Source organism: Vanacampus margaritifer, chromosome 8 (genome assembly GCF_051991255.1).
Source record: "Vanacampus margaritifer isolate UIUO_Vmar chromosome 8, RoL_Vmar_1.0, whole genome shotgun sequence".
Classification (NCBI taxonomy): Eukaryota; Metazoa; Chordata; class Actinopteri; order Syngnathiformes; family Syngnathidae; genus Vanacampus; species Vanacampus margaritifer.
In genome coordinates this window covers 4,655,001-4,667,500 of record NC_135439.1, presented here as the reverse complement: position 1 = coordinate 4,667,500, position 12,500 = coordinate 4,655,001, and the positions used below count along the sequence as shown (strand labels likewise).

Here is a 12,500-nt window from a genome sequence, read left to right as displayed (position 1 = left end):
CATTCAAAATCCAGTTCTAAAATGCAACAAATAAAACAAAAAAATTATATTGTTCAATGTAGCTGTGTATTTGATTGATTATTTTCTTAAATTCTAAATAGTTTACTGACAGTTTTTGTTATTCTGATTTTTCGAAATAATACCCCTAAATCCCAAAAGGGTCAAATTTCGCCCTAATCCTAAATTAGGGAATAAAGGGTTAAAATTGAAAAAAACATATATTTTGGTGTTCAGTGAATTTATAGCAGTCATTTAATGTATAATTCATAATTTTCCAAAGAAGAAAAGGGTTCTTGGGTTCTCCAGGGTTAAAACTACGTATAAGCAGATGTTAATTGTGACACTTTAACGTAGATGTGAATATGAATAAACGGCAGCAACATCAGTCAGCAGCATTGTGTAGATTGTTATTGAATTTTAATAGCAACTCTATATGCTGATGTGAACAACACTGCATGAATAAATATTACATAGAAGTGAATGTGAACAAGGCAGCAAGAATAGCCACATTCCATAAATTATTTTACTGAATTCTAATATAGTGCATATTGTTATGCATTTTATTTATTTATTTTTTAGTTTTTATTGTTTGAAAAATGTGGCGGTTTAAAAATAGTTGGTTTTCCATCCACCCATTTTTAATCGAATTTTCAAGAAATGTGAAAAATAAAACTGAATGGAAACGCTAGAATATCAAAAAAAAAAAAGGGCCCAAAATTCGCCCAAAAAGTTTTTACACTTCAAGGGGGTGGATTTGAAAGCATATCGAAAAAATTGAAAATGCTAATTTTGGCTATGGTTTTGCGAATAAACGCTGACAAGACCAGATAAACGTCGCACGGTTTGACCGGGTATTAAGTCATGTGACTCTTTTGTAAACACAAGCAATGACGGACAATAAAGTAAGGTTTGTTTGGGGGGGGACAACGAAACCAAAATGTTTTGGGAATTAATTAAAGAAGCAAATAGTAACGCTATTTTAGATGGAAAACAGCAAAGAAACGCTACGGTTTATTAATAATTACAAAAGCAAACTCATACGATGTCATTGCACGGCACAGTTGCTTCCTGTTCTTCTTCTTTTAAATTACTGGTGGATCACATCTCTATGGTGTATAGCGCCACCTACAGCGGCGGAGTCCACTCTCAATTTTCGCAAAAAAAGAACAGATGGAAATGGGCATAAGTCGCATGTCCGTCATAAAAATTTCGAAACAATTGTATGGAAACCCGACTATTGATATCGCTGGCATTGGGCCAAAACCTCATTAGTCACATTTTGGCAATTTTCATATTCTTTCAAAAATCTATACTTTTGGTCAGGCCGCACGTGTGGGTGTGATTTTGAATTATCAACCAATCTTAAGTGTTGAAAATGGTTAGCTTTCTTTGATGAAGCAGGTTGAACAAGCATGCCGTTTTTGCTGTCTCCTGAAAAGTGACAATTTTAAAGGTACATGGTTTTGGCCCAGACGCCAGCGATATATATTTTTCCAATATATTGGTGGCCACACAAACTATTAATGGCTGTATTTTGAGTTAATTGGGGGAACAATACATTTACACTTTTGTATAAGATGTACTTTTCATTGTGTCAAAGTCATTTCTTCAGTGTTGTCCCATAAAAAGATTTTAAATTAATTAAATGAAGAATTAAATATCTGAAGAAATGTGAGGAGTGACACCATAATTATTATTAGTGCCTTGAACTTTACCGTTTATTGCACTCTTTGCACACTTCGACCCGTCAGCCTGCCTCAGGGCAGCTGTGGCTACTTAAGTAGCTTACCGCCACGCCACCACAGTGTGAATGTGTGAGCGCATGAATAATGCACTGTGAAGCGTCTTTGAGTGTCCAAAAAAGCGCTATATAAATCGAATGCATTATTATTATTATTATTATTATTATTATTATTATTAAGACTGACCCTACTGTTTCTTGTTACATTAAGACCTCTTAACTGAAATTTTACAGTCTTTTGGTAGTTCCTGTAAAGGAAAAGAACCAGCCTAAGTTCAGACAAAAACTTGACAACGCTCCAGATGTTCTGACGTTCTTGTGTTCGGATTACCTGCTGCCGGCACTTCTGTCCCTCACTTTGTCTATTTCCCGCACTGCCATACGTGGCATTATTCACAGTAATGTCCCAGCGGCCCAATAAGGCATAATGAAGATTGATGCGGGCAAGTACAGAGAGCAGAGCGACATCTTGATCCCCCACCACCCTTTTTTTCCCCCCAAGAGTTGTTGCGCTCATTAGCCCCCCGGCACAGGACTAGCCACCATCCCGCACCCAACCACATCTGGAGCTTCGGGCCGGCAACCCCCCATGAGTGTGCCAGTCAAGGGTGAACAGGCTGTTAAACTAATCAAGGCTAAAGGACTGTGATCTTTACAAACGACGGTGCACTAGCTCTATTATGGTGTCTCCTGAGGCTTCTATTTGTTTATTAGCTTAATGAGAGCGCCACTGTGGAGACCCCCCCCCCCCCAACGGCCCCCACCACCCCGCCTCGTGCTCGGCAGTGCGCTGCGTAACAACATGGTGGGATGGGTTAGAAAATCATCTGATGGTTTTGAGATACTCTCAAGGGGCGTCGGTTAAAATAGTATCTGTTTACAATTCTCAACTCTCAAATTACGCTCGCATTAGCGGGCTTTTTTTTTTTTTTTTTTGTTGGCTTTGTGGAGCCGCATTGTGAGGACGCTAATGAGCAAATTTCACACAAGAAGGGGACTGACCTCTTGTTGTTTCCTTTTCCAATCAATTGACTCGTGACGCGTTGCTTCAGGTTTTTTGTTATCTGGAAAAGAAACAGACAATTGTTACTGTGAGCAGTATTTTATTTTGAAATGGCTTGGTCAGTACCATCAAAAAGCCCAAAACGGGTCACAATACCGCCTACGGGTTTAATGCGCCCAAATCAAATTCTAAAGAGAAAAAGATATTGCTGACATTAGGTGGAATCATAAAACACAACAAGTACAAAACTAGGAAATGCAGTTTCTGTAGAACTTGTATGTGCATGCTGTAAGAATTCATTGACATTTTGTGAATATAAATAAAAAAGACTGCATTAGGTACATATATAATGACAGTGGAGGAAAAAGCCCCGAGGAAGACTGATAAGCCTTTTATATATTTTCCCGTATTCTGGTAGAATTTCTGTGGAGAACTGATAAATGCAAGCATGCTAGCAGTTTGTATGCTAGCATGGGCAACGTGGCACAGTACAGGAAGCACAAAGGCAGGTTGATAAGGGCCGTACAACCTGTATTCCGCTGCTATTTCTAATGAATATTTATTGATCAAATGCTAACATGATAATAGGTGGTTTGCTAACATAATGCTAGCTTGAGATGACAGGAGTACAAATAAACACAATTCGACATGCTAACCTGTAGGCTTGTTGATTTTTTTTATAGGCTAACAACAAAGTAGATGAAATTCCAAGTGACAAGTGATTCTAACTAATACAAAGTAGGCAGTTATTTTAGTATGCAAGTCCACGTCCTACCTCTCGCAATTAACTTTCACGCACGAGCTCTAAATGCAAATAAGCGTGTACATTATTAATGCTGTTTACAAAAAAGGAACAATGGCGTAACCCTGAGAAACCAGCGAGAAAACTTTACGTATGTGACCATCATACCTTGCTGTTGTTCATCGATAGTTGATACAACAACATACACAAAGCAGTAAAAATCCCTGACACTTTGAGAACAGGTTTGTCAGATATCATTCAAATCAATATCGATCCAAATCAATAGCCTTTGCAACACTGCCATGACAACGTTTTTGCCCCAAATTCAAGCTTCAAACAAACATGTACTGAAATGTAAAGAAAATAATGACCAGGACATGTAGACAACAGTTTATAAGCAAAAATAAAAGTTGATAATTGTTGAGTTATTCTTTAAGCACCGCCCACCTGTCCAGGACATTTAATGTCAACTACTGTGCTGTGGCATATTGGTCTGCTTATTGGTCACTTCCTGTGCCAAATCTTGGCACAGGAAGTGACCTAATATGACAGAATTTGAACTGTGACCCTACCACAAGAGCGCAGTCAGCTAACTAATTTCCAAGCAAAGAGGTGACACCAGGGACGCCTGTCCAAATTGGCCGGGAGGAGCCCCAGTTAACTCGCTAGCTAGCTAGCCGGTGGCTAGCACCCGCAGGCTTTAAGTGGATCTATTTTCATGGCTGCGAAAAAGTAAGCATGGGTAGGCTTGAGAAAGATGTGTGGTATTTGATTGACAGTCCATTGACATCATTTTGACTAATATGCCATTAGCATAAGTTACACTTAGTACAAATTCCGGTTACGTCGCCACAGACCCTTTTTTTACTAGCTTTAAAGTTGATGACTGTCTCTGTTTATGGGACTAACAGCTTGAGTTCAAAAGTGTGAGTCCATAAGGGACCGGCAACGCAGTCCAAGGCCGTCCCACCGCACATCTGTCAGGGGAACACCGCAGCTGCTTCTCCGTCGTCCATACGGTTACGGTTACGCTCCACTTCACCACCGTGTCACCGTTCACACATGCTACGGCGGAGACGTGTGGCCGCTCGGCCACAGACCGGCTCATAATAAGAAAACATTCAAGCCCGGCGCGCATGTGGGGGTTTTTTAAATGTTACACAGCTTTGATGAAGGGGTTGGTGGGAGGGGGGTCTGACAGCAGGAGGTGAAAATGCACCCAGTGAGGAGGAAAAGCTTGCACTTTGAAGGGAAAATGTGATCAAATATTTACACGTCATGGTGAAAATCACATGCATGCAATTATGCACTAGTGGACTTCAATAGGCATATAATAAGGACTTGGATTTATAAACAAGCATGTATTAGTAGTTCATTTGATTTTATGCTAAATAAGATGAAAAGATTCTGCATAACACTTAATTGCGTAAGACTGTGGAGTGGAACAGACCGAGTGTGGAATTGAAACAATGTCCTAGCACTTAAAAAATAAATATAAGAAAATCATTTTTACAAGATACACGGAGGAATGGGCCTGAGGTTTTTTTTTTTTTGTGTCTTGTTTTTTTTTTTTTTGTATATATATATATATATATATATATATATATGTGTGTGTGTGTGTGTGTGTAATTTTTTTGGGGGGTATAGATATTGGGGTATGATTAAATAAATATTTTACTTCTTCCTACTCCTTTTTGAAAATGTTAATGATAGATTATTATTTTTTTGCCTTCATTAGTATTTTTTTGGGTAGTGTTTTGATTTTGCTGTTTCTATGTTTTTATGTTCCAAATAAAGATTTCAATCAATCAATTGGTGATTTTTGGCGATATAACAAATTAAAGTGGTTGCTTCAGTACTGCCCCACCACAGCCCAGGCTTGAATCTGATTGAACATGAGAGATCTGAAAATGGCTGTGCAACCCGCACTCGCCGAGGGAGGAGCTAAATGGCCCAAAGGTAGGTGCACCAAAACATATTTAAAAAACAACTTGAGGCTGTTAATACGTATGTACATGTGATCTGGATTCATTTAAAAATCATAAAATAAAAATGTTGTCATTATGACGTGTTATCCTTTCATTGACATTTTTTTGTGTTTTTGTTTGTTTGTTTGTTTTGGGGTTTTTTTTTGCTGCTGGATTGACAAAATGAGCCAAGTGACATGAATTTGCGTAAAACTAAAACAAATTGGGCATTGCCGGCTGGTTTGTCTTTGTCGATCCATCGTGGCCGAAAGTACTACAACAACAGCTTGGCCGACAAACGGGTCATTGGACCCACTAATGAGAATCCAACACAGCAGCTGTCACATGCAGGGCGCCGGCCACTTGGCCCCCGGAAACACTCCCAACACACAAGCCAAAGAAGCTAAAGTGTTAACGCGGCGCTTTTGTTTACCCCCCCCCCACAGATGTACATCCAAACCACCACGCTGACCATCTCGGTGAGCCTGAGCGCTTCCGTGTCCCTGGGCCTGCTCTACATGCCCAAGGTCTACGTGGTCCTCTTCCACCCCGAGCAGAACGTACCCAAGCGTACGCGCAGCCTCAAGGCCGTGGTCACCGCCGCCACCATGTCCAATAAGTTCAACCCCAAGGCCGGACTCAGGCCCAACGGCGAGGCCAAGACGGAGCTGTGCGAAAGCTTGGAAACACAAAGTAAGTGCTTGAATGGATTATTTCCTTGTTTTGTCCTTCACAATGTGAATCCAATTGATGCGCAAATTGGAAGGAAGGGAGTTATTTAATACTCCAGCGACTCCGCTAAACTGCCACTATTGTTAATTTAGCCCGCTTCGGGCATTGTTTTCAAGTCATTGCAAGGACGGATTACGATTGTTAACACCCACTATGTTCAATATTCGACACACAACAAACATCATTTGTTACAGCAAACCCCCGTTACTGTGCACTACGCTGATTAGTAAAAAAAATAAAATAAAAATGTGGGGGAGAAATTGACACCCACTATTTTTTTTTTAAATCATAGTTTCAATCAAATCAAAGTTTAAATCCCAAAACATTTTTGTCTTTTCAAGTTGATCATACATCATTAACGTTCAAAGTAAATGGCTTAAAGTTGATTGAATTTCAATGAAATGTGCTCACCTACATGCAAATGTGTTGAGGACTTCCCATAGTTTATAATAATTCAGGCTAAACTTGGCTCCTCCCCAACAAAGAAAGAATCACTTCCCAAATACACCAATTACTACTTTCCTATTATACAGGGCTTTGGCACCATCTTGTGGCATCTAACAAAAGAGCACGAAATTACACAAATAAGTGGGTCTTTAGTTCCAACTAATAGTTGATGTTTAAAAAAAAAAAAAAGCGAAATCACGAATAGCAAACCGCAAATATGCGGGGATTATTGCAGCAGTGGGAGACGATTTTGTCAAAATCGAATGTTTTGTGGAATTTTTTTTTTATTGTTGAAAATCAGGTAAAAAAACAACAACTTCAAATTAGAGTAAAACAGTGCAACATCTTTATATCTCGATATATCTCCTCTGCCTTTTCATTTCATCTGCTACTCGGGGATCTCAGTTTGAAATATCCACTAATAAGCTCTACGGGCCTCGAGTCAAAGCGTCAAAATTACCCTGAGGTTTCAAATGGCGTCATTTGCCTTAACAACTCAAATAGCGCAAATGGAATGCATTTCCTGAAAAGACTATTGTCGTCAGTTGAATACATCATGTCAGTTGAACACGTCATGTATTTCGGAGTTTAAGAGGTTTTTGTCCCGAAATTATTTGTTATGGGAGATTTTAGAGGCATTTGAAGTTTTTGAGAAAATTCTACAAAAATGGCGGCCACCATTTGACTGCAAATAACTGTGGATTGAAAAGCCAAGGTACACTGAATTGGTATCATAAAATTAAAAACAAAGATATCAGTGGTCACATGTCAAAAGAGGAGTGTCACATTTGCTCCAGTTTGATGCGTAACGGGTCCTTTTGCTCCAACAAGCGGCGCGAAGCCTCGGATAGCCAGAAGCAATTTATCCCGATGGGATTGTTGTCACGGGGGGCCGCTGCGCGGCGCACAGCTATTTGAATAAGCGCCATTCGTCACTGTCATCGCCGGCGTGGATTTACGACTTGATAAAATTGAAAAATTCTTGTTGGCTCTTGCCAAGTAGCTGCAAATGTTTTCAGTGTTGGGATTTATCGCCGCCATGTCAGCGGATTGGCTAACACCGTCGATGGGGACAAGCAGAAAAGCCTGGAGGAATTGGTGGTGGTTGTGGGATTGAGGGGATTTACGGAATAAACTGTTCAAGTAAAGCAGGATGCAAAATGCTAAAAATCTGTACCGAGCTAAACGAAGATGTGACCAGACAACAAAAGCAGGATAGCGCACAGCAAATGGGTCAGTGTTAAATTTCTAGTGTTATTCTGTTAGAAATTACACTGTCAGAGTAAATTTTCTTGAGTGTCGGGGTGGATATTGGGTGTAACCTGAATAGCACGACCTTGAGTGTTAAATTGCGACATTTCAATAGCGATACAGTCAGTTGTTGTCAGGACGGCATGAATTAGTGATAGAGTCGTCTGGCAACCATGACAGTGTGGGTTCGATCCCGGGGGCAGTGTCACTATGTCAAAGTTGAGCAAGATACTCAGTTGCTATTGATGCCGTGTCATCATTAGTCAAAGCGTAAAGCGCTTTGAGGGCCTTTTAAGAAGGAAAATATCGAATAAATGAAGTACCATTTACCAGAGTAAAGTGTAGTTTGAGTAAAATTTTTAACACCAACACAAGTGCAATGCACTTATAAGTGTTTAAACACTAGAGTTAAATGTTTAACATTGACACTAGTGTGGAGTACTTTCAACACTACTCAGTGTTTTAGTGTGGACTTTTAACACTATACAGTGTTGGAGTAACATAAAACATAGTCCTAGGCATTCTGCAACATGATATGAAATAGATTAACAAAAAAAAAACACAATTTTACCATCTGATGGTTTGCTGAGAAGATGGTTTTGTTTGGATTGATTTCCAGCTCAACAAAACAGCATGTTGCCAGCCATCTTGTCACCATCTGGCTCATGTAAGTGCAATATTCATCCACCAGATGGCCCCATGCAGGGGTCAGAAGTGGCACTCTGGACTTTTGAAGTTAAATTTGTAAAAAAAAAAAAAAAAAGGTCTCTGTTATTTGAGTAGCAGAATTTATAGGGGCCAAATTTGACCCCGTGGGTCCTCCAGGGTTTAACGCTTTTCTAGTGTTAGATTTAACACTCTCTGTGTTAATCTAGCACTGGCGGTTTTGCTGTGCAGGATCCTGATGTTTCCTTGCTGTTTTCCAGGTTTCTCCACAAAGCAGACGTACATCAGCTACAGCAACCACGCCATCTAATGGACGCCTCAAAGTCAAGTTCAAGTCACCATCTTTCAAATTCAGGATTTCCACCTGATCGGCCCCGTCAGGAGTGTCATTTTCACACGGATGGAAATCATGGGAGCGTGTTTCTTCCCAACACGATGACTGCAGGGAAGCACTTGTGCGGGCGGGAACAAATGTGAGGTATCATCTTGTGTTGTAAAAAAATAAATAAATAAATAAAAATTCTGCATGAAAGGCCACCTGGAGACTGAAAGATGGAAGCGGATCCTCTGATTCATCTGAGTAGCGATTGTCTGACGGTGAACTCAAATGCCAAAAATGTGCTCGGGTCTTGTCGGTGTCGTCTGCCAAGTGGCATCAGAATCTTCCAACGTGAGATAATCCGACATCAAAAACGGCAAAAACATGGGGAGGGATTCCTGCTGTGTTTACTCCAGTCAAAGTCAACCAAGCGCCAAATCTGCATTAAGGCTTCCCCCGTTCATTTGCTGAGTTCTAAAAACCGAGTGTGTCGTGCATGATAGTTCTAACATCATGTGTTGTGTTGTTGCTGTATATTCGGAATGCGTTTTGACTCGGTCGTACACTCAAAAAGGTCTCATGAGTGACTTTTTCCGTACGTAGCAAGCGGCGACCCCCCCTCCGAGAGGTCCCCACTGCCATCTTGCCCTCCTTGTACGTGCTTCATTCAGCAAGACGGATCTTTCCGGAAGGGGTCGAGCCTCTCAGCCCCCCCCCCCCCCCCACCCCCGCCACCACTGCCAGCAGCCATTTCCCTCAGAGGGTAAAAAAGCCTCGCTGTACAGATCCATTAAGAGGAGGAATTAAGATGAAGTATGCCCTTGAGAGCAAGCCGCCGAACGCCCCTGAAGGTGATATCCATATATCCCTAATGGGAAACCATACTTAGAAAATTCATTACGAAAGGTTCCGTGTCCTCCGCGGGCACTCTGGTGATAAAGGGGAGAAAGGAAGTTGTGTTTTTTTTTCCCCCCTTTCAGATATATAGATATATATGGTTTATATTAAAGAAAGCATTTATCTATTAATGAAGAGATGAATCATGAGATCTTGGGGGGGGAGCCATCACGTGTGTGGTGGTGGTGGGGGGGTGGGGTCGTCATTTGTGTGTCGCTTTTTCAGGCCTCGCTCGCTTCTCAGCGTTTGTTTCGGAGGACTCGATTCAATGTGATTAAATAGATTGGTAATGTCTGCTTTCTGTTCCCACAACATATAAAAAGAAAGAAATCTGTAAACAAAACAAAAAAAAATACAGTGCCTGGCTTATCTGATGTATTTGTAAAAAAAAACAAAAAAAAACTAAAGTGTGTGAAGCATGTTTATTTTTTTTATACCAAATTTTATTTCTATTAAAATGTTTTGAAACACAACTACTACGAATTATTTATTAATTTGTGTAATATGAAAGTTTGGTCAAACTAAATATTGTAGGTGGATATGTCTATCTCAACGTGACATTTTGGTCAGCGGCTTTTTGGTGAATTTTTGGGTTTGGGAAAAGAACTTCAGATAAAAATGGCTCAAAACTCAAATGGAAACTTGGGAATTTAAACAACAATGTTTTTTTTTTTCTTAACCATGTGCAGCTGTTGATTTTCATATTGGTTACACCATTCCCAGAAACTCACCAATCAGCATTTTATGGACCAACATAGAATTGGGAGGACCTCTGTTAAAAGGACACATTTTCTTTGGTCCTTCCTCGGGTCTCCTGACGGCCTCACGACTCTGGCTGGAAGTGTTCGGTTTAGGTGAACGGTATGGGATTTTTTAATAGGTTTTAGGTGAACTAATGAATACACACACACACGCACGCACATACACATACTCACCCACCAAAAAAAAAAAAAAAAAGGACAGCATGGCATGTCAAATCGGTAAAATTAGCGAATGAACAATACTGAGCTCTCCAGAAAAAAATAAAAATAAAATAAATTAAATAAAATTAAATAAATAAATAAATAAATAAAGAAAGAAATAAATAAAAGGACACATGGGAAAATCCCGATGACGCATACCTGAAAAGATTTAGGTTAGACGCAGCCATTTTGGGAGAGAATTGCTTTTGGAGGAAATGTGCCTCAAAATTCTGACAAAAATGTGGTTGTCAAACAAAAAAGGATTCTGGGAAAACATGCCTCAAAAGTCAACCAAATATTTTGGAGTACTGTATATAAAACTGGAAAAACGTATACTGTATATCTAACCAAAAACAACAACAATATATATATATATATTTATATATACTGTATATATAAAGTCAAACAAACAAAACTGAGAAAATATGGTTTAAAAGCCACTCTAAATACAAACAATACATTTAAAAAAAAGTCTAACAGAAATTTGGAGTTTAACGAAACAATTTGTCAAAACATGCCTCACAAGTAAAACCCATACTGCAAACAAACAAACAAAAATCAGCAAAAACATGCCACAAAATGCATCATTCATCATCAAAATGGAAACTGAACAATCGTGAGTCCGTTTGTGGCTGCCTGCTGCTTCAAATTCCTCTGCCATTATTTTCAAATGGGAACAACTTGGAAGCCAACTTTGGCCCATTCACTGTTTGTTTGCATGAGAGTGTGTGTTTTGATTGGAAAAGTCCTACTCTGCCAGCTTTCAGATAAAAGGGGGGAGAAAGAGCTGCGTATTGCCACAATTGCCGCTATTATAGCACGTAATGGCCAATGAATCACTGGAGGGAAACATAAAATGACTTGAAATTAATAGTTGGCTCACACTTCAACGTGCGATGACTTGTCGCCACACCTCCTTCAACCTGGCAATCATTTATATGCTCAAAAATATGGCCGATTTTCCAGAGAAAGTTAAATAATGCAGTGTGTTCCAACTGGTAGAAAATGCAGAGTAAAAAAAAAAAAAAACGCTTTGAAGGAGACTTCAAGATGACTCAAAGAGGTTTCCATTTCTTGACCAAGCTATTTGAAAAATATGAATATTTCTGAGTGTTTATTTATTCCTATGCACAATCTGCCTAAAGTGTCATTGGTTGGTTTTACAGGCTCAGTATGCAATCATTGGCTGGTCTTGAGTGTCACAAAAATCATTTGCAGCTCGAACTACAGCTTTTACAATCATTTTTTTTTAAAAAACTCATATTTTTGCTACATTATCATTACATATCATAAAGAAGCTGGCTTTGTTTGAATGCCACATAAAAACAACTAACAAATCTAGATCAGTGTCTACTAGATATACATCTGTCCTGGTTGCTAGGCAACAGGAAGAAACTCTGGCCGACACCGTGGAGAAGTGTGGGTAACAGCTGGCGACGTGCATTTCGTATTGAATCCGTGAAGTTCTTACACTCGACATTGTTTTCATTTGAAGTGGACCCATCATCTTCAAAAACATTTCACCAGCTAACTAATTGTGGTTTATTATCGCAAAGCAACGACTTGCAGGAGCATCTGGCACTCTCTTTGCATCAGTGAAGAGTATACCAACTGATTACGCAAATGTGTCCGGGGACAAATGCAGAGAGGCACTAAAGACACTGGCGGAGTCAGAGGGGGGGCCCACAGGGGCAATGTAGCCCTCATATTGATGGTGGCGCAGGTAAAGGAATTAAATGGCAGCACAGGAATGAGATACGTGCCGAGAGAGGA

The 12,500-nt window shown here is 39.9% G+C and overlaps 1 protein-coding gene and 1 long non-coding RNA gene across 2 annotated transcripts in view; one reads left to right on the top strand and one right to left on the bottom strand.

Annotated features, from left to right (window-relative positions):
• Positions 1-10,238, top strand: part of LOC144056130 (metabotropic glutamate receptor 4-like) — a 156,140-nt gene extending 145,902 nt beyond the window's left edge. Inside the window, exons 10-11 of the mRNA XM_077572618.1 lie at positions 5,900-6,146; positions 8,810-10,238. Of these exons, the coding sequence (XP_077428744.1) occupies positions 5,900-6,146; positions 8,810-8,859 (297 nt within the window). The 3' untranslated portion in view covers positions 8,860-10,238. The remainder of the gene's footprint in view (positions 1-5,899; positions 6,147-8,809) is intronic.
• Positions 1-12,500, bottom strand: part of LOC144056132 (uncharacterized) — a 127,545-nt gene that overhangs the window by 561 nt on the left and 114,484 nt on the right. The window contains exon 4 of the long non-coding RNA XR_013295004.1: positions 2,744-2,805. This is a non-coding gene — a long non-coding RNA (uncharacterized LOC144056132). The remainder of the gene's footprint in view (positions 1-2,743; positions 2,806-12,500) is intronic.